This window comes from Balaenoptera physalus (genome assembly GCF_965194825.1).
Source record: "Balaenoptera physalus genome assembly, chromosome: 21".
Classification (NCBI taxonomy): domain Eukaryota; kingdom Metazoa; phylum Chordata; class Mammalia; order Artiodactyla; family Balaenopteridae; genus Balaenoptera; species Balaenoptera physalus.
Genome location: NC_138902.1, coordinates 13052675 through 13073169, shown reverse-complemented (window position 1 = coordinate 13073169; position 20495 = coordinate 13052675). Strand labels below are relative to the sequence as shown.

At 43.6% G+C, this 20495-nt stretch overlaps 1 protein-coding gene and 2 long non-coding RNA genes across 7 annotated transcripts in view; 2 read left to right on the top strand and 1 right to left on the bottom strand.

Moving 5' to 3' along the window:
• Positions 1 to 20495, top strand: part of LOC309651449 — a 181481-nt gene that overhangs the window by 141232 nt on the left and 19754 nt on the right. The gene's annotated exons all lie outside the window — the stretch shown is intronic.
• Positions 1 to 20495, bottom strand: part of TACC1 (transforming acidic coiled-coil containing protein 1) — a 113016-nt gene that overhangs the window by 85801 nt on the left and 6720 nt on the right. The window contains exon 1 of one of the 5 annotated variants that reach the window (XM_082444158.1): positions 7889 to 8003. The exons of 1 other annotated variant lie outside the window; for it this stretch is intronic. In XM_082444158.1, coding sequence (XP_082300284.1) covers positions 7889 to 7965 — 77 coding nt within the window. In that variant the 5' untranslated portion in view covers positions 7966 to 8003. Of the gene's footprint in view, positions 1 to 7888; positions 8004 to 20495 lie in introns of those variants that run through there. 3 more of the 5 variants (XM_082444160.1, XM_082444162.1, XM_082444156.1) reach the window with 3 other exon arrangements.
• On the top strand, positions 8404 to 20252 carry LOC309651450. The gene is made up of 2 exons (XR_014258132.1): positions 8404 to 13062; positions 15834 to 20252. It is a non-coding gene; the product is annotated as an uncharacterized lncRNA (long non-coding RNA).

Below are 20495 nucleotides of genomic sequence, written 5' to 3'. Positions count from 1 at the left end.
GGCATGTAGGTCTCTGGATTGAGGCCACCTAAATTTCAATTTTGTCACTCCAGCTGTGACACCTGGGACAAGTTAATTAACCTCTCTATACCTGTTTCTTCATGTGGAAAGTGGAAATGTAAAACTGCACCTAGCTTATAGGGTTATTTTGAGAATCATATGAGTTAATGCATGTGAAAGACTAACATGTGCCTAGCATGTAGTAAGTGCTCAATAAGTAGCTGGCTTCATCGTATAAAGAATTCTCACAAATAAGTATAGAAAAATTAGTACCTCAGTACAAAACTGGCAAAGAGAGATACATAAGAAATTAAAACATTACAAATGGCTACTAAACATAGGGGGAAAAGTTCACTCTCACTGACGAAGAATTTAAAAAATCAAACCAAGATTACACATTTTTCTCTTACCAAACTGGCAAAGATTGAAAATGATAGTGCCTAGCTTAGGAAGGATGCCAGGAGCATACGGAAAGTACACTATACTGCTAAGGGTGGGGGGAGTATAATTTGGGATGACTTTTGGGGGAATAATCTGACACTATATAGTAATATATAACAAAATATAACTTTTCGAATACTTGCGTTTTTGACGCTATAATTAAACTTCTAGGAATGTGTCCTAATTATTAATCAGAGATGCACAAAGAATTATAAGAATATTTATTAACTGTATTACGTATATGATCAAAAACGGCAACCAACCTAAATGTCAACCATTTGGGAAAAAGTAAATTAATTATAATATATGCACATAGTGTACTGTTCAGCAAGCAATAAAATGACATTTTAAAATTCAGTATAATGATACAGAGAAATGTTTATAATGTTAAGTGAAAAAATCAGAATGCAAAACACATATAGTATAACCCCACTGTTGAAAATTATATTTACTGGGAAAAAAAAGAAACTGTAATAAAATGTACCAACGTATTAACAGTCATCTCTGGGTGATGAGATTATGAGTGGTTTATTTTCTTCAGTTTTCTGGGTTTTCTAAATTTTCAGGGTTTTTTTTTTTTAAGTATGTTATGATTATCAAAGGAAAAAGTGTTTGTTGTAGAAAATTTGGAAAACAAGAAAAATGAAAAGGAGAAAACGTTTATATGTGTTACTGAATTGCTAATATACAAAAATGAAGACGAAGTAAGAGGTTGGAAAAGGAAAATCTAGCGCCCTGGATGTGATGCCTGGGTGAGTGATGAGGTGCCGAGGAGAATCACAGGTACCCCCACCATGTGGTTGAGCCTCTCGGCGAGAATACTTCTCCCCAATTCAGTCCAGGGCTTGGCAAACCCTCATCTGCGGCTCCTGGAATTAAGTCCAAGCTCCCAGCCAGCCACAAAGCCCCCAGCACGCAACCCTTCTTCACCTCTCCAGACTCACTGCTTCCCAATCCCCCATCCATTCCACACCCACCCTACCCCAAACCCTCCCCACTGCCCAGACAGGATGGATCCTGACACATCGGGCCATGATCTGCCATGCTTTCCTCACCTGGCCTGCCTTCCCCTGACCCCCCTTGCCTGGCCACTCACTCATCCTTCAAGACTCCTTCCAGGGTCAGCTTCTCCCCTGGGAACAGGTGGGTCCCTGATGCTCAACTCTTGGAACCTCTGACCTGCACAGTGACTCCAGTCTCCTGCCCACCCCTCCCGGGCTCCTCCCCACATCTGGGTCCTCTTTGGATACTCAGTGCCTGAGCGTCTGACTCATAAGCAGGTTCATGTCTTGGGGTGAAAAGTCTGGCTGGAGAGCAGGTAGAGGGGAGGGCAGGGAAAGAGAATTTCTGGGGCACCACACACAAGCTGAAGACAGTCCAGCATTCTCTCATGAAGGCTGCTGACTGCCACCAGCCAAGAAGAAAAATCCAGAGAGACAGAGAGAGAGAGAGAGAGAGAGAGATTAAAACACAAAACCAAAAACAAACCTCAAGAAACCCCAAAGAGCTAAAATAGTTTTGAAAAAGAACAAAGCTGAAGGACTAAAACTTCCTAATTTTAAAACCTACTATAGGGGCTTCCCTGGTAGCGCAGTGGTTAAGAATCTGCGTGCCAATGCAAGGGACATGGGTTCAAGCTCTGGTCTGGGAAGATCCCACATGCCACGGAGCAACTAAGCCCATGTGCCACAACTACTGAGCCTGCGCTCTAGAGCCCGTGCATCACAACTACTGAGCCTGCGTGCCACAACTACTGAAGTCCACATGCCTGGAGCCCATGCTCCGCAACAAGAGAAGCCACCGCAATGAGAAGCCCATGCACTGCAACGAAGAGTAGCCCCTGCTCGCTGCCACTAGAGAAAGCCCGCGCACAGCAACAAAGACCCAACACAGCCAAAAATAAAAACAAATAAATAAATTTATTAAAAAAAAAATAAAACCTACTACAAAGCTACAGTAATCAAAACAGTGTGGTACTGGCATAAAGACAGAGCTATAGGTCAATGGAATAAAGTCCTGTGGAACACAGTTTGCTGGTTCCTCAAAAAGTTAACCATAGAGTTACCACATGACCCAGCAATTCTATTCCTAGGCAAATACCCCCAAAGAATTGAAAGCAGGGACTCAATCAGATTCTTGTACACCAATGTTCATACCAGCATCATACACAGTTGCCAAAAGGTGGAGGCAACCCAAGTGTGTATCAACAGAGGAATGGATAAACAGAATGTGGTCTATACATACAAGGGAATATTATTCAGCAATCAAAAGGAATGAAACTCTGACACATGCTACAACATGAATGAACCCTCAGGACATGATTCTAAGTTAAGTAAGCCAGACACAAAAGGACAAATATTATATGATTCCACTTATATGAGGAATAGGCAGATAGAGACAGAAAGTAGAATAGAGGTAGCAGGGGCTGGTGGAGGGAAGTATGGGGAGTGATTTTTTAATGGATGCAGAGTTTCTCTTTGGGATGATGAAAAAGTGTAAATGGATAGTTGTGATGGTTATACAACATTGTGAATGGACATAATTGGACACTTAAAAATGATTCAAATGGTGAATTTTATCTTACGTATATTTTACCACAATAAAAAAAAAAAATTGCAAAAAAAAAAAAAAAGCATCCCATAGGAGCCAGAGTGAGCTTCTTCAGAAGATGGACCTCCACGTTCCATGGCCATTCAGGGTGCTACCAGTTCATCTCCTGACCTTGGGTTAACAAATTCACACACCCTGCAGCCCACTCTGGCTACCAGCCAACTCAGATATTAAATAACCCACTTCGCTAGCTCAGGACACCAGCAGCTGTGCCCGCCACCCTTTCTCTTCTTGATTTTTAACACAGAAACTTGTACCAGCCAGGAGAAGCCATAGGGTAGAGGTAGGGGTGGGGCTCCACTGAAACTAAAAGAGAGCAGAAATTGTGGAGCAAAACTAGACCCGAACCCCCTTGGAGTCTCAATCCTTGATAGATTATCTCTCTTACCTTTTAATGATTTGCAGAAAGGGATTTTTCTTCCCTTATTAACTCTTTTTGGTATATCAACTACCCTCACAGTCTAGAAGTTGTGCTATCTAAACTCAACATACACACACAAATAATTCCCTTGTCCTGCAATTCAAACCATTTCCTGTTGGGTTGGCTTCATCAGAGATAGAGGCCACCAACATCCCCTGAAAATTATATATTTCCACCATCTCTCCAGTCCCTCCTTCAAGCTAAATGCTACGCTTCTTTTAACGTTTCTTCATATAGCTGGTTTTTCTGGGTCTTTTCCACAAACTTTCTGTAAGTCTCTCTCTTAACTGTACACTAAAACATTTCAGATGGATGTTTGAAAATTTTTTACAGCAATTGGGGACCTAAATGTTTTTAATGACAATAAAAATTGTGTGGTGAGGAGGTGGTGAACAATATGAATCTGAAAGCAGTGGGTTTCAAGAACATTGCTTCCTAAGTTTACTTGTTTTGAGTCCTGTTGTCCTGTGTCTAAAACTTCAAAGCCAGCACCTCCCTCTTCATGTCAGGATGTCTGTCCATCAAGAGGCTCAATTGTTCCCAACTGACCCTGCAGTTCTCCAGAACATTGTAGAACCTACATGTAATTCACATGATCAGAAAACCTCACGGCAAAAACACTCGAGACCTCAGAAACTCCTCCTGACTTCGCCACCGACCTATTCCATTAGGATACATTCCAAATGCAAACAAAGACTGGCCTAGAAATTTAACTGAAAGAATTGACAACAAGTGCATTATCGTTCATCCCAGGTGGACAAACTCAACAAGCTCTAGATGAATTAGTTACATGCCATATTCCCTACTGAAAAAGAGGTTCTGCTCTATGTCATTCTTCAAACCTCTCCGCAAATTATTTACTGCTCTTAGAAAACCCACTTTGGCCCCATTGCCGAAAATAATCAACTAAGGAGTCATTGTTTACAAACACTTCACCAAACTACCATATCCCCAAACACAGGTCCATCCTCGGGATAGTGCATCTTTCTGGAAAATGGAAATTAATTGAGGAAAAAGTTAACTCTAAAAAGCCATTGTCTTGCTTCTCCAAGAGGCCTTGCTGAATTAGCACACAAGTCAACCCTCCCTTCAGAAGAGATCCAGCCTTACTCAAAAATATACATCCCACAGAATCTAGCGTAGCATCTGATGTATAGGTACATACACATGAGAATGTACTAATAATACAGTAAGTCCCCTACATACGAACCTTCAAGTTGCAAACTTTCAAAGATGCAAACGTGCCCCTGTATGCCAGCTGTTGTACTGTACTACTGTACTTTTCAAGGTACTGTACTGTAAGATTAAAAATGTTGTCTTTATTTTTTGTGTTTGCTTTTTATGTATTATTTGTGTGAAAACTATTATAAACCTATTCCAGTACAGTACTACATAGCCAATTGTGTTAGTTGGGTACCTAGGCTAACTTTGTTGGACTTACGAACAAATTGGATTTACAAACGCACTCTCAGAACGGAACTCGTTTGTATGTAGGGGAATTCCGGTAACTCAGGTATTAAGCACATCTTAGGTACCAGGCCCTGCACTAATAATACACACCATTTCATAAGGTAGATATGATTATTATTGCCATTTTACAGATGCAGATATCTGCCCAACTGAAGAATTAAGTGATTATTTTCCAAAGCTTCCTGACCTAAGCTAGCGAGCGATCTTGCTGGAATTCCAGCCCAGGTCGGCCTGACTCCACGGCTTCTGCTCTTAATCACCACGTGAGCAGCCTCCTTGTATAAATGAGGTGAAATTTCCCCCTAGCTTTTACCAAGGCCGGCTCATTTGTTTCCTCTGGTTTGGGGAAGGTAGACAGCTACAATTTTCAATAATAATGTGTTTTATCTTAAAATCAGACCTTTCTCTTCATGCACATCCACACCTGTTTATATTTCGCAGTAGCGTTCTGTTAAGACAGATTTGTGTGGTTAATTTGCATACTTGATTAAGTTATTCTGAAATATAAATTGTGAACATTCTGAAACATAATTTTCTCCCTCAAAAGACAAATGCCAGTATTCATGCAATGTTCGTGAGGTTTTCATGTATTTATTTTTATTTTTTAAAAAAGGAACAATAGATTTTGAAAATGCAATGGCCTGAGTTAGGGGAACTTCCTTGAGGTCAGGGTTATCCATGGCAGCCATGTGTCCGGCAGGAAATCTGCAGCCGGGTGACATTAACAATGACCGTGGAGACCCTTGCGGCTGTACATCTGAACGAGCCAGGATTTGGATTAAAAGCATGCTTTTTGCTTTTCATGTATATATATCACAGGCATCGAAGCTCATATTTCTCGTCTTTCAGCTGGTCTGCACCAAGTGGTTTGTAGGGCTGACTCATTAAGCCTGCACACTCTGATGCGGCCAAAACTCCCAACACTGCCTACGTGCGTTTACGTCCTCCTTAATGTACTCACTCCAGTAGGATAGGGCATCCCTGGGCGGTATTCCCAGGTTTAGACCAAGGATGGCTTTTATGTTTATCTTTAGGCAAGTTTAGCTAAATATATAAGGCACATGCAGAACCTCATTGGAGAGAGAGAGATCCTCTACCTACTGCCAAAGCACGGGATAATTTGACAATTAAGAATCAGTTCCTTACCCTGACAACTGAATCCTACACAGAAAGCCCTGAGTTCATTGCTTCAGCGTCCTTTCAGAGAATGATTTAAGTATTTACTTTTGAGCTACACCAGCCACGTGCTCACAAAGATTAAACAGTCAACTGTCATCCTTGGCTAAAACAACTTACTGCTCAGAGATAAAACTATAACTTGTTATTCATATATACATGATCTTATGTCATCCTTAGAACAGCCTATGAAGTGGACATTATCTTCATTCCCATTTTACATACAAGGAAACAGACCCAGAGAGGTTAAGGAAGAGATAAAAGAGTTCCAGCTGTTAAGGAGCAGAGCCTAGAATTCAACCCAGGGCAATCTGCCTCCAAAACTTGAAACTTCATCTCAGTGTTACACTGCCTCTTAACTTTTTAAAAAGTTAAATCAACTTTGGCAGTTTTTGCTCATTAGGTATAAATATTGCTAATTCAGATTTCTCCCTTATTCGGGAGGAATTAAAGGGGAAAATGGGGTGTGTTCTGCCAGCTGAGATAACAGTTTGTTTCCTAAGTCAGTCCCAACTCTCCTGTGGAAAGTGGCTGCTGCAGGATTTCTGGAGTCAGACAAACAGGGTCCACCACGTTTTAGCTCTGTGACCTTGGACAAGTCACATCTCTTTTACTTCAGTTTCCTCACCAATAAAATGAGGGCAATAATAGAAACTAACTCAGTGTTCTTGGGGATTAAATAACACACAGAGTGTTTAGAACAGGGTTTGGCACATTTTACGTGCTCAATAATTCTCAGCTATTCTTATGATTAATAAGATGCCTGAACTAAGTTTAGATTACTGATTATATGTAAACATCAGAAGGAACAACTAACACGTCTATCTGGGTATTCCAGAAGATACTTTGCCTTGAAAAGATAATCCAAAAAAAGCCCTCCCATGGCCCAGGCTGCCTATATGTGATGGCTAAGTGTATCTTTCTCAAACTAAATAGCTTTGGCATTGGCTGAATTCAAATAGAGTGTGGATTCCTTGACATTACCTCACCTCCAAGACACGCACACCCTTTAAACATTTTTAATTATACGCTTAAAGATTGTTTGGGTTCTCAAATAAATATAGTTATCGACGCATCCTCTCTGTGGTAAGAAGCAAGGCCATCTTCCAAACCGTGCAACTTGCTCTAAATCACGTTCTCTAAAAATGTCCCTTCGGAGCATTTCAGTACTTGGTGTCCCCAATTGTTGCAGTCCCAGAACAAAAGCCTAATTGCTGCTGCTACAATACAGCCCTTTCTCTGAGATCATCATGAAGTCCTCGGAGCAAACAAGAGAGGGAGTTTTTGCGAACAGCGAGCACTGCATCAAATTCCTGGACCCTGAAGGCCAACACGAGCCGAGTTATCTTGGAGACTCGAGTCCCCTTCTAATATCTACTCCTCCCTGCAACTAGATCTGTCTCTGGAGTGTTTCTGAGCCCTTTAGGGACACGTGCGTCTTCCTGCTTGGACGAGTCTAGAAAACCTCGGGGTCCCCATGTCCCACCCGCGCAGCGCGAAGGGGCGCGGGACAGCAGCCCCGCCTGGGCGCGATTCTGTCGCCGTGGGTCGTGGCCCAGCGCCCCCGGGGCACTGCAGGGCGAGGCTCGGGGCGGGACGTCCCACCAGGCCCACCCCTGTGCCCTTGCGCCCCGCGGGCGCCAGCGGGAGCCCCACCTTCCCAGCCCTGGTGGGACGGGAGCCGTGCGCTCCCATCCCCGGCCGGCATGCAAAGCCCGGAACGGCGGCCCCGGGATCTGGGGGCGGGAGGCGGGGGGCTCTGGGACTCACGCGATCTCTCGGGGTCTCGGGGGCCTCTCCGCGGCCGGCTCCCGGCCCCTCGGGCTCTGAGAGTGGGCGCCTCCCATAGCTCGGAGCGCGGCGCCCCGGCTGCGCCCGCTCGTGCTCCACCGCGCGCCGGCCCGACCCGGACCCCGGCAGGAGGAGGCGGCGGGCGGAGGAGGAAGGGTGGGGCCGCGGGTGGGCGGGGGTGCCGGGGAGCCCGGCCTCAGGGTCCCGGCCGCCGGGAGAGCCGGCTAAAGGGCGTTGCTGGAGACGCTGCTACTTCTCCGCCAATCGCAGGGCTCGGCCGGCGCGGCGGCCCGTGACCCCCTCCTGGGGACCTCGCGGGGCGAGGCTGAGCGAGCGGGTCACGGCGCCAGGGAGACCCTGGGCGGCGGAGGGCGACAGGTGGAGTGGGCTGGGGGCCCGGCGGCCGTCGCCCTCCCTGTCCGCCCGGCGCGCGGGCGGGCGCCCGGGGAGCCCCGGCGCGAGGCTGGAAGGGGCGCGGCTGGGAGGAGGCCCGCGGGGCGGCCGTGCGGAGAAGCCCCGGGAGGGGGCGGTGTGCGTCGGCATCCCCGACCCGGGCTGCCTTCCCGCGGCGCGGCCTCCCCCAGCCGCTAGTCCCGCACAGAGGCCTCCGCGGAGTTGTGCAGAAAACTGGGGGAATCCTGGTCGTGTTCCCGACTAGCCGGGTGACTTGGGACAAGTTACTGCGCCCTCGCCGAGTCTTGCTTTGTTCATTTGTAAAATAAGGGAGTGTGATCATTCTTTACCTCTTAAATGTCCCTTCCGGTTCTGACAACCAATGAATGAATTCTCTTCCGAACTCTGTCTTGGGCGGGGAAAAACGCACCTTGTCCCTCCCATTACACCTGTGATCCACCTACTCATACACCTCATAACTCCCTTTTCAGAATACTTCATGCTGTTTCTCATCCATTCCCGCCTCCCACTTCCCTCCCCTCCAGCCATCTCTCCTTCATTCACCCCAGCGTTTCGTTTTTTTGTGGGAAGAAGAACGCTCTCTTCTCCTAACACCCATTTATCCTTCCAGACACAACTCAAACTCCCTTCCATAACACTATCCTGCATCCTGATCTTACGACTTTTTTGTTATTGCCTGTTTCCTTCACTAGAATGTAAACTCCGTGAAGACACGGAATTTATTTCATTGTTTCATTTTCACTGTTCCCGCAACATGCCTAGCACATACCTAGTACATACTCGTAATTGTTGATAAGTGCATTCATCCAACACACTTTATCACCTTCCTTCCCACTGCTCCCATAGCACTTGTTAATTCCTCTAACATAGCACTTACCAATCTTATTTTGTAATGATCTCTTCACTTACTTGTCTTTCCACTAGGATATGAGTTCTTTAAGGGCGGGAAAGCTTCCTTATCTCTGTATCCAAGCTTAGTGCCTGGCGCAGTGCCTGTATCCTGGCTTATATATAATAAATATTTGCCGAATGAATGAACGAGCCAGTGGTTTAGTGCACAGAATGGCGTGGAATGTTAACGTCCCCCTTGAGTGGAAGCTACAGGCAGTAAAGATGTATGTGGCTACATTTTAATGTTTCCAGAAAGGACGGGAAACCCCTAATAGAGACTTGTATTTACAACAGATCTCTCTTTTTCATGTCAAATTTTGACTTCCTGTTTATACATTACGTTCACTCTACTATAGCCAGAAGGTTCCCAGGATTCAGGATGCTGCTGCATTGTAGACATATACAAGCAGAATATTTGAGGGTGGGAAAATAAACATTAATTAGTAACAGTATAGTGAGACTGGGCATTGAGGTTTTGTGGGAAGGATTTCAAATAGCTGAAGAAAAGTTGACTCTTGGCAGATCATTTAAAAGTTCAAATTCTCCCCACATTCTACCTGGAATACTTTGGCAATGTGATCCAAGTGTCATTGAGAATGCAAACACAACCCTGTCAAGAGCTGTGGTCCCCTCCAGAGGAACATTCAGCCCTTCCTAGGGAGAAAGGTGGGTCATTCCAAGGGAAAAATGGGAGGGGAAGCGGCGGGAGAAGGGAATGAGGATGGGAAAGTTTTCTTTTTACCGGGTAGACAAGATGGGTTGCGGGAGGAGTTTTATTACTACCGGGTTGGCCAAAAAGTTCTTTCGGGTTTTTCTGTAAGATTTTCAGAAAAACCTGAGCGAACTTTTTGTCCAATCCAATATTTGTGCGGAAAGGCACAGGATAGCATCACTAAAATGGTTTAAAAGAAGAGGAAAAGAGTGAAGCCCACATCCTGTTGTGGTGCACAGAAACTGAGACAATGAGGGGGAAAAGGAGTCTGTACAATAATGTGAAAGATGGTCTACAGGGGCCCAAAGGGCATCTCTACTAAGATGCTTGTGTTTACTGCTTTTGCTGCCCCGTCTGGTACAGAGACAGGGATAACCAGAGGAGTGAAGACAGTGAAGGGAATTCTTGTCTTTGGGAAGTAAACTTATGAGGGCTTTTCAGGGAAAATGCCTGATGGGGTCCAGAAGGGGTAGTATTTGATATCCAGTGTTAAGGTTTCCCTTTGTGCATTGTGATTCTGTCAGTAAGGCATTTTTAAACATTGAAAAAAGAGTAAAGAAAGAACATTTAAGAAACTGAAATTCAAGATTGTCCCCAAGATGGCAAAATACACCCTTCAGTGTCAAATCCTACCCTCAGAATGCTACTTATGCTGCAAGGAGGGATGGGAGCGAACATTTATTGGATACCAGGGACCCTGCTTGGTGGTTGACAAAAGTAACCACATTTAGTCCTCATAACACCGGGAAAGGATAATAGTAGGTAACACTTGTTGGGCACTTTTTAATGTGCCAAACTCCGTTCTAAATGCTTTAGATTTATTAACTCATTTAGTTCATCACAACATTTTAGGTAGGTACTTTTAGTATACTCAATTTACAAAGAGTAAAACGAAGCATAGAAAGATTAAACACACCTAAGGCCACACAGCTAGAAAACAGTAGAGCCAGGTTCTAACCCAGCTAGGCTCGTTCCAGAGCTATAACATAAAGCTTAGTTTCTATGCTGTATTTCCTTAATTTTTACACTGTGCACTCCACTTTAAGATGAAGAAACTGAGATGTAGAAAGGAAAGTGGTATATTCGGTATTTAAACCCAGTTCTGTCTTTATTACAAAGCTTATGCTCAAAGTGGATGTTTTTTTTTCCCAGCGATCATGCCAAATGAATATTACTCTTCAAAGTAGCCAACTTGGGAAGCTACATGCTTATCTCAGAGCTGCACCATCTTCCCTTTTTTGGGAAATTATTTAAATGCCAATTTATAAACCAAAGATTAAAACTGGATTTACTACTTAAGAGCCACATACCGTTCTTGAAATCAGGTAGTGTAAGTGCTCCAACATTGTTCTCAATTTTCAAAATAGTTTTGACTATTCTAGGTCCTTTGTGTTACTGTATAAATTTTAAAATAAACTTACAGGGCTTCCCTGGTGGCGCAGTGGTTAAGAATCCACCTGCCAAGGCAGGGGACACGGGTTCGAGCCCTGGTCCGGGAAGAGCCCACATGCCGCGGAGCAACTAAGCCCGTGCGCCACAACTACTGAGCCTGCGCTCTAGAGCCCGCGAGCCACAACTACTGAGCCCACGTGCTGCAACTACTGAAGCCCGCGTGCCTAGAGCCTGTGCTCTGCAACAAGAGAAGCCACTGCAATGAGAAGCCTGCGCACTGCAACAAAGAGCAGCCCCTGCCACAACTAGAGAAAGCCCACGCACAGCAATGAAGACCCAACACAGCCAAAAATAAATAAATAAAATTAATTTAAAAAATAAATAAATAAAATAAAATAAACTTATAAATTTCTTTTCAAAAATTTAATTAAATTAAAAAAATTTAAAATCCCAGTGATTGGATTTCCAAAGGGATTATATTGATTCTATTGACTAATACAAGGAGGATTGCCAGTTTAACAGTTTTGAGACTTCTGATCCATGGACATGGTACAGCTCTCTATTTATGTAGATCTTCTTGAATTTCCCATAATGTTTTGTAGTTTTCAGCCTACAGGTCTTACATATCTTTTGCAAAATTTATTCCTAAGTGTTTTTATGGTATTGTAAATGGAGTTGTTTTATAATTTTACTTTCTAAATGTTAGTTGCTAGTATATAGAAATACAATTGACTTTTGTATATCGTATCCTGCAACCTTGCTAAACTCACTTATTACTTCTAATAGCTTTTCTGTGCGTTCCTTAGGGTTTTCTATATATCACTTGCAAATAAAGACAATTTTACTTCTTCCTTTATAATCTGTAAACATTTTTTCCTTGCCTTGCTGCACTGACTAGGCATTTCTATACAACGTTAAATAAAACTAGTTAGTTAACATCCTTGCCTTGTTCCTGATCCTAGGTAGAAAGCATAAAATCCTTCACATTGTAGTACATTAGCTGTCTGATTTTGTAGATGTAGTTGAGAAAGTTTTTTTTTAATTCATAATTTACTAAGACATTTTTTATGATAAATGGGTGTTGAATTTGGACAAATGCTATTTCTGCACTTATTAAAATAATCGTATTGGTTTCCCCTATATGCTATTAATTTGTTGAATTATGTTGATTTTTCAGATGTTAGAGACTAATATTAGTGTTAGTTTATTAGTATCCATTGGTCAGATAATTTTGGACTGCATCTTGGCCATCATGAATACTAAGCTGTGGAGATTTCAGATTCCATTATTTTTCTCTGGTGAGAGTTGTTTTTCCTTTGTTTTAGCAGATAATTTTCTTCTTGGGCTTGAACTCCAAACCCTGTTTCTCGGGGCGGCAGCTCCAGTCTGAGTGCAGACCTTCTGTGTAGCTGAGCTGCTTTGAGTGTTCTCTGTGCATGTGTGGTTCAGGGGTTGGCCAATGATTTGGTGTAGGGATCCCCTCTTTGGCTCTTTCCTTTCTGGGTTCCCCCACTTTTTCAGCATTCATCATTTCCTGGCTTCACTTCTCTCATTCCCCAGAACAGCAGGACTCGGGAGCTTTTCCTGTATGTCTCTATTACACAAGCCACCGTGTGGACTACACTTAGCCCCGCACTAAAAGCCGCGGCAGAGGGACCACTTGTATGGTTCCTCATGTCCTCTTCTCCAAGCTACAGGCAACACCAGAATCTACCTACTTCTGTTTCCTCTTCAGTACCTTCGGGTAATCGCTTTATGTATTCTGTCCGGGTTCTAGAGTTGTTTTCTGTAGGAATGATCCTAATGCCCAGTATAGCCTATGATAGCCAGATCTACAAGCCCATATCTCATTCTTATGAAATGGTAATTCTCAGCTTTATCAATCACCCACCTTACTCATCACAGTTGTCCTGAGTGACCCTGGCCTGCTTTCAAAAATCAAATTCACCTCCACAGGGTAAAGATTTGGAATACTGAAAATAATTTGCTATGGGCCCTGAAGATGATTTTAAGGGGTAAGGACCAAAGGAGTTGAATAACAGGAGCTTCATTGCATAACTGGAATAAGTGTGTAATCTCTCAAGGTGACAGACTAATATTCCCTAATATCTGTTCTCCCCCTCTCTCTTAAAACAAACCAAAAAAAGCTGATTTTTAGGTATTATAAATAAACGTTATGTTTCCCAGTCTCCATTGCACTTAGGTGTGGCCATGTAATTAAGTTTTGGTCAATGGGATGACAATAGAAGTGTCAAGTTCAACTTCCAAGAGGTATCATTCATGGCACGTGGGGAGGTACTATGTTCTGAATGTTTGTATCCCCCTAAAATTCATATGTTAAAACCCAAACCCCCGGGCTTCCCTGGTGGCGCAGTGGTTGAGAGTCTGCCTGCCAATGCAGGGGACACGGGTTCGAGCCCTGGTCTGGGAAGATCCCACATGCCACGGAGCGGCTAGGCCCGTGAGCCACAGCTACTGAGCCTGCGCGTCTGGAGCCTGTGCTCCACAACAAGAGAGGCCGCGATAGTGAGAGGCCCGCGCACCGCGATGAGAAGTGGCCCCTGCTCGCCGCAAGGAGAGAAAGCCCTTGCACAGAAACGAAGACCCAACACAGCCAAAAATAAATAAATAATTTTAAAAAATAAAGGAATTCCTTTTAAAAAAAACAAAAAACACCCCAAACCCCCAAAGGTGATGGGATTAGGAGGTGGAGACTTTGGGAGATGCTTAAATCATGGAGGTAGAGCCCTCATGAATGGGATCAGTGCCCTTATAAAAGAGGCTCCAGAGAGACCCCTTGCCCCTTCCACCATGTGAAGACACAGCTAGAAGGCACGAGCTATGGACCAGCAAGAGGGCCCTCACTGAAATGCAACCATGCTGGCGCCCTGATCTCAGACCTCCAGCCTCCAAAATTATGAGAAATAAATTTCTGTTGTTTATAAATGACCCAGTCTGTGGTAGTTTGTAATAGCAGCCCAAACGGACTAAGACAGGAGGTGAGCCCTTTATTGGCTCTTTCTTTTGCCTGCTGGCTGGAATGCTGATGGGATAGCTGAGTTCACGCAGCCATACTTGAACCTGAGGTTGAAGGATGCTAGTCCATAACACCTTGGAACCTCTAAGCCTGCCCTGAATTGCCTACCTACGGATTTCATTTATGTGAGAGAAAAATAAACTTACATGTTGTTTAGCCACTGTAAGTTTGGATTTCTGTAAGACTCAGCCAAAGCAAATACTAATCAATATTCTGGTCATTGAACTGGGGAGAAGAAGAGTCCCATTATCTTGTAGTTAAACCACCTGTAGCTGGAAAAACTGTAGTACTTAGCAGCCTGCCAGCAATCACTCTATTTTATTCTATAGATAAAGAGTGCTATGTAAACTAGTCTTAACCCTAATATTTCCCAGTCCTGAAGTTCAGCTCTGGCTGAATCTGTCCATAAAACCTCTCCCCAGCCATCACTGCTAAGCAAATCTATGTCCTACCCCAAATAAACTTCCTCCAGTGGAATGATTTCATTCCCTTCTCCCTCAATACTATCCTGACTGATTGACTGATTCACTCATTCATTTGACAAATATCTATAAACGCCTACCCTGATGCCCGTCTTGATCTCAGTTTATCTTTGCAAACATATTGGATGAGGTGAGAGTCACCTGAAGCCTGCTACCAGCCTCAAGATGACCCTCTTGCAAGAAAGACAAATATCATATGATATTGCTTATATGTGGAATCTTAAAAAAATGGTACAAATGAACTTATTTACAAAACAGAAATAGAGTCACAGATGTAGAAAACAAACTTATGGTTACCAAGGGGGAAGGGGGGAGGGATAAACTGGGAGATTGGAATTGACATATACACACTACTATATATAAAACAGGTAACTAATAAGGACCTACTGTATAGCACAGGGAACTCTACTCAATACTCTGTAATGACCTATATGGGGAAAGAATCTAAAAAAGAGTGGATATATGTATATGTATAACTGATTCACTTTGCTGTACAGCAGAAACTAACACAACACTGTAAATCAACTATACTCCAATAAAAATTAATTAAAAGAAAATATTTTTTAAAAAATGACCCTCTTTCAAATCTATACCCTAATTCTACCTTGCATCATTGTTTTGGCCTAAAGATAACAAAAAATAAAAACTAAGAGACTGATTCCTAGAACAGACCTGGAAAGGCTTTTAGAGGCCATCTAGTTCCACCTTCTTCTTTTAATATAAGTCAACCAAGGCCCTGATACCCCAGCAACTTGCCCCAGGTCAAGAGACAGAGCCAAAGCTAGAACCAAGACTCAGATTTCCCCACCCCTGCCCGGTCCTTTGTGCTTTCCTCAATCCTTATCTCTTTCATTCACACTTAAACCAAATACAAAGATTGCATATCTGTTATTTTGATGAGAAAACAAAAAATTTTACTTAAGAAACCCTCCCAGTTACACTCAGTGTCAAAGGGAGAAGTTACCTTTGTTGATTTGTCTTTGAATTTATTCCCAGTTGACTCTGAAGAGCAAACACGCCAGCAGCCCAGACCAGAACCTTTTCTCTGGCCTTGGAACCCTTGGGACTGAAGAAAATTAAGTCAGGTGGAAGTCACATGCTGACTTGCAAGGTAAGTTTTCAGTGCAAGTTTCCAGCCAAATGCCTTTTGCCTAAGGCTAATTCTCAGAAATATCTCTATAATTCCAATAGCCACTCTGTGACTGTTCTCTAACACACTGTGCTAGCAAAGTTGAATTCTGGAGGGAAAAGAAAAACAAAAAAGTGTTCTCCTATTTCAAGGTGATGCAACTGTCACCTATCATAAGAGGGCAGTTTCTAGAAGACAGCTCGCGCTTCAGACCTGTGACCCTCATCTCCTCCTGTGGAAACAGCTGCCAGGTTCACAATTTCAGTCTGTATTCTCAGGGAGAGGAATGAAAGCACTTAAAAAAAAAACTTCTTTTGTTTTTTTATTTCATTTACTTGTCACTTCTATTCCGACATAATGCTTCAGGGACAGTACACGCTTTGTGGGCTTTTTATTGATTTTTTTTTTTTTTTTAAGCAGGCTGTTTATGTGTGCTCTGGCTTTGTGTTCAGAGACAGAACCTGCCTATAATTCCTAAGTCCTGGATTCAGAAACCGCAAGTGTCTTCTTGGAATAGTAACTCTTAGTACTTTTGTGGGTCTCGTATAACTTTGGGGTAGTGACCTGGAGCAACCATTGGGTATTTAAACATGGATTCCAACCCCATTGTCTGGTCCTGGGGGTCGGAGGGTCAGGAGAGTTTATCCACCAATAGTTTATTTCCACTCTGAGCCAGCAGGTTCTGGCTTTAGTTACTCCACCAAGAAACGACAAAGTGGACAAGAAAATGAGAAGGCTGGCAAAAGTACTGAGGGTCTGGGTTCAAGGAAGCGCTTTAATTTGTGAGCCTTTGGAATTAAAATCAGTATGCGTGGTTCATTGTACAAAAATAGGAGCGTGAATATAAGAAAAAAAATGCCACTGTTCTCTGGCTGGGCAAAACAAACAGGGTCTATGGAGTCTGAAAATGCTTCAAAGCAGAAGCAAACATTCAAAGGAAATCTCTAAAGAGAGACAAAGTAAATATTAAAAGTTCTTTTGGCTTGGAAGCTAAGACTGTCCTAAGAGGTTATATACAGACCGCGCTTGTTTATCTTAGGACATTTGTGAGCCAGGCGGAGCTGCCAAGTTACAAGAATAAAACAGGCTTTTAACCTTCAACAGGTTAAATAAAAGCAAAAGTAAGCACAGGTAGAAAAAAGCATCAGAGCCACTCCTTCTTCTGGAAGTTTTCCACCTTCCTGCAGAGAAAGACCAGAATTGCACACCTGCAGATAAAAACCCAGAGGCGCCCATAGGAGTTAGGATTGAAGAAAATAAAAGTATCATACCTTGCCAGGTATGGTATATACACAGATCAGTAGGGAGTGCTGTTGTTTTGCTTTTTCCATGTTCAAGGGAGCGGACATTTCCAAACAGGATTTGGTCTGTGTAGTCTTAGCTTTGACTTTTTCAACTTTCTTGCTTGCACTCACAAGCTTTTTATCTATGCTCTTATCTGTGGTCCACATTCATCGTTGATACTGTAACCATTTTGTTGAGCATCTGGGGCCTAAGTAGGTGTGGGCTTAAGTGGGAGCCATAGCTTCCATCTTTTGGCTCCTTGGCACCTGCACGAATAGTCTTGGTCCCTGATCCTACAGAGCAGGGCATACGTTAGCCAGTGAAAGAAGAGAAGCAGGGGCTTGAGCAAGGTGGAATGAATGTGAGAAACGGAATAGCTGGGTCGTCTGTGTCAGAGCAGGCTGAAGGCCTGTCATGGGGCCCAACAGCTGACAGAGGCCATTGAATCACCTGATTTGAAATCCCACCTGATGCAGGGATCCTCCGCTCAAGATTCCTGATCAGTGGTTAGCCAGCCTCTGCTTGGAAACTTCCAAGATCTTTCTGGCAGACACAGAGCAGCAGCACTCAGTCCCCTGTCGAGGACGGATTTAGCAACCCAGCATCAAGGAATGTGGTTAGCTGCTAACCTCCAGCTGTTAGTGCCTTCAGAGTCTGCCTGGGCTTTTGAGCTGAGATCAGTCCTCTCTGGCAGGCCCCAGCCAATGGCTGAGCAAGGTGGTGGTACAAAGTCCTGGCCATTCCTGCCCAATGTGGGACTCCTCTCTCAGGCAATTTTTGCTTTGGAGCTTCACGTTGGCCTGGCAGACTTAATCTGACCTGTATCACAGTCTGAAGGCTGTCGTGTCCAATCTTGCTTTCTCTCCTTTTCCTGTCTCAGGTGTTACTCCTCAATAAGCCTTAATACGTGAAGGGTAGGGGATTGTTTTAGGGTATAAAACTATTCCATATGATACTGTAATGGTGGGGACATGACACTACACATTTGTCAAAACCCGTAGAACTTTACGGCACAAAAAAGTGAAACTTAATGTGTTCAAATTAAAGAAAAAATATTTAGGAGATCAGGGAATCCCAGGATGGAATGCAGACTGTGACAAAACGACCTAACTGTATTGCAAATGTATGAAACAAATCCACTGGAGGGGATGTGGGGGGAAAGATGCTGACCTAACTAACTTTGGAAATGAGTGGATTCTGTAAAACTGAAGGCAAAGGAAATTGTGCACAAGCACTGTTCTCTAGCTGATAAAGTTGTCCCCATGGGTGTGCGTGTTAACACGTCTAATACCGCTATACACATATGTCTCAGTTGAACAATGAAGTAAGTGGATGGCAGATGGTGGGAGCCAGGTTTCTCACTGTCGGAGTGGGAAGTTATAGACGAGCAAAGGGAGGTCTAGAAAGATCCATGTGGTCATGGATTGGAGTTGGAGACATCAGTGTGAATTCATGTTCTGCTGAATACAGATTCATATGGTTACATATAGAAATATTTATAAATGTGTGTGTATACTCAGGTATACTTCTTATTGAAGTATAATTGATTTACAATGTTGTGTTACTTTCTGATGTACAGCAAAGTGATTCAGTTATACATATATACACATTCTTTTTTATATTCTTTTCCATTAGGGTTCATCACAAGATACTGAATATAGTTCCCTGTGCTATACAGTAGGACCTTGTTGTTTATCCATCCTATATATAATAGTTTGCATCTGCTAATCCCAAACTCCCAATTGTAGGATTCAATTCTTGAGTCAAAAAACCTCCACATACATAATATCGGTAGGCTGGGCCCTTCCACAACTTTGGTGTCCCCATCACCGCTGATGCCATTTTGTCTCCCACAGTGTTTTGCCTGGTGACTAATCTGCTGGCTTCAGAATGGGAATGCCACAGTGACTGCCAGCTGCCAGGCCCAAGGATAAGAGAATTAGAGAGTCTGGGGGGCTGAAAGGCATCTTCAGCAATACATGTCTGCCAAAGACTGGGCAATGCTTCTGTCAAGCACGGGGATGTCAATAAATGTGTGGAGTTTTCCGGTTCCGTGTGTAGAGAGCTTGGAGGCCGCCACTCTGTCCTACCAACAAGTAAAAAGATAAACGGACTGAAAAATCAACAACTCCTCTGGGATTCGTAAGAGAGGGGAGGAAAGAGGGCAAACCACTGCAGCCAGATTGGAGCAGCATACAGGTGAATGCAGGAAGTCACTGCTTAGCGGAGCAGAGACTCACAGCCAGGACCACGGTGGAAACCATGCTGGGGTAAACTGCAATTGACGAATTGCTGGGGGCTCCGTGTGGACAGCTCTGAAGGTTTCAAACTCCAGGGAGACCCAGAATTTTGAGATTTATCCCCAGGAGCTAGACCAGATTCCCAAAGAGAAAAATCCCCTTGGGCTTCCGGCAAGGGGAGAGGGAAAGAAACCATTTGAAACATGCCAGAGCGTTCCATTCTTCTTCTTCTTCTTCTTTTTAAAATTTTTATTTCATACTGGAGTCTAGTTGATTAACAGTGTTGTGTTAGTTTCAGGTGTACAGCAAAGTGATTCAGTCACACATACACATGTACCTATTCTTTTTCAAATTCTTTTCCCACTTAGGTTGTTACAGAATATTGAGCAGAGTTCCCTGTGCTGTGTTGGCCATCCTTTTTAAATATAGCAGTGTGTATATGTTAATCCCAAACTCCCAATTTATCCCTCCCCCGCCTTTCCCTTTTGTTAACCATAGTTTGTTTTCTAAGTCTGTGAGTCTGCAGGGGAAACTAGTTAACCAGAGCCTAACCTGCTGGGGTACCATCAAAGCCTAACTGACCTGGAAAGGGAAATACTCAACTCCAGCCCACCGCAGCCATCCTCTCTGAGAGACGCTGGAGGGAGCACGGCCCTGGCGACACCTTCTTTTCGGCAGAAAAGTGATGCTATCTCAGTGATGCTGAGGTAGGACGTGCGGCCTCCAGAACTGTTAGAGAATAAATGCCTATTGTTTTAAGCCTCCAAGTTCATGGTCATTTCTCACAATAGCCCCAGGAAACAAATACACCCTCTTGCTAAATTTCATCCTCCTGTCATATAGACTTTCCTCTCTCTAATAAACAAAGCCTCTTGTATCTGTCGGGACCCTGGCAGGTAACACTCTCCAATTCGAAAGTTTAATAAAGGGACAGTTTACAAAGGCCTGAGTAGAGTTGGGGACAAGAGAAAGTGCAGTTCTCCAGAGCTGTACGGTCGGAGAGAC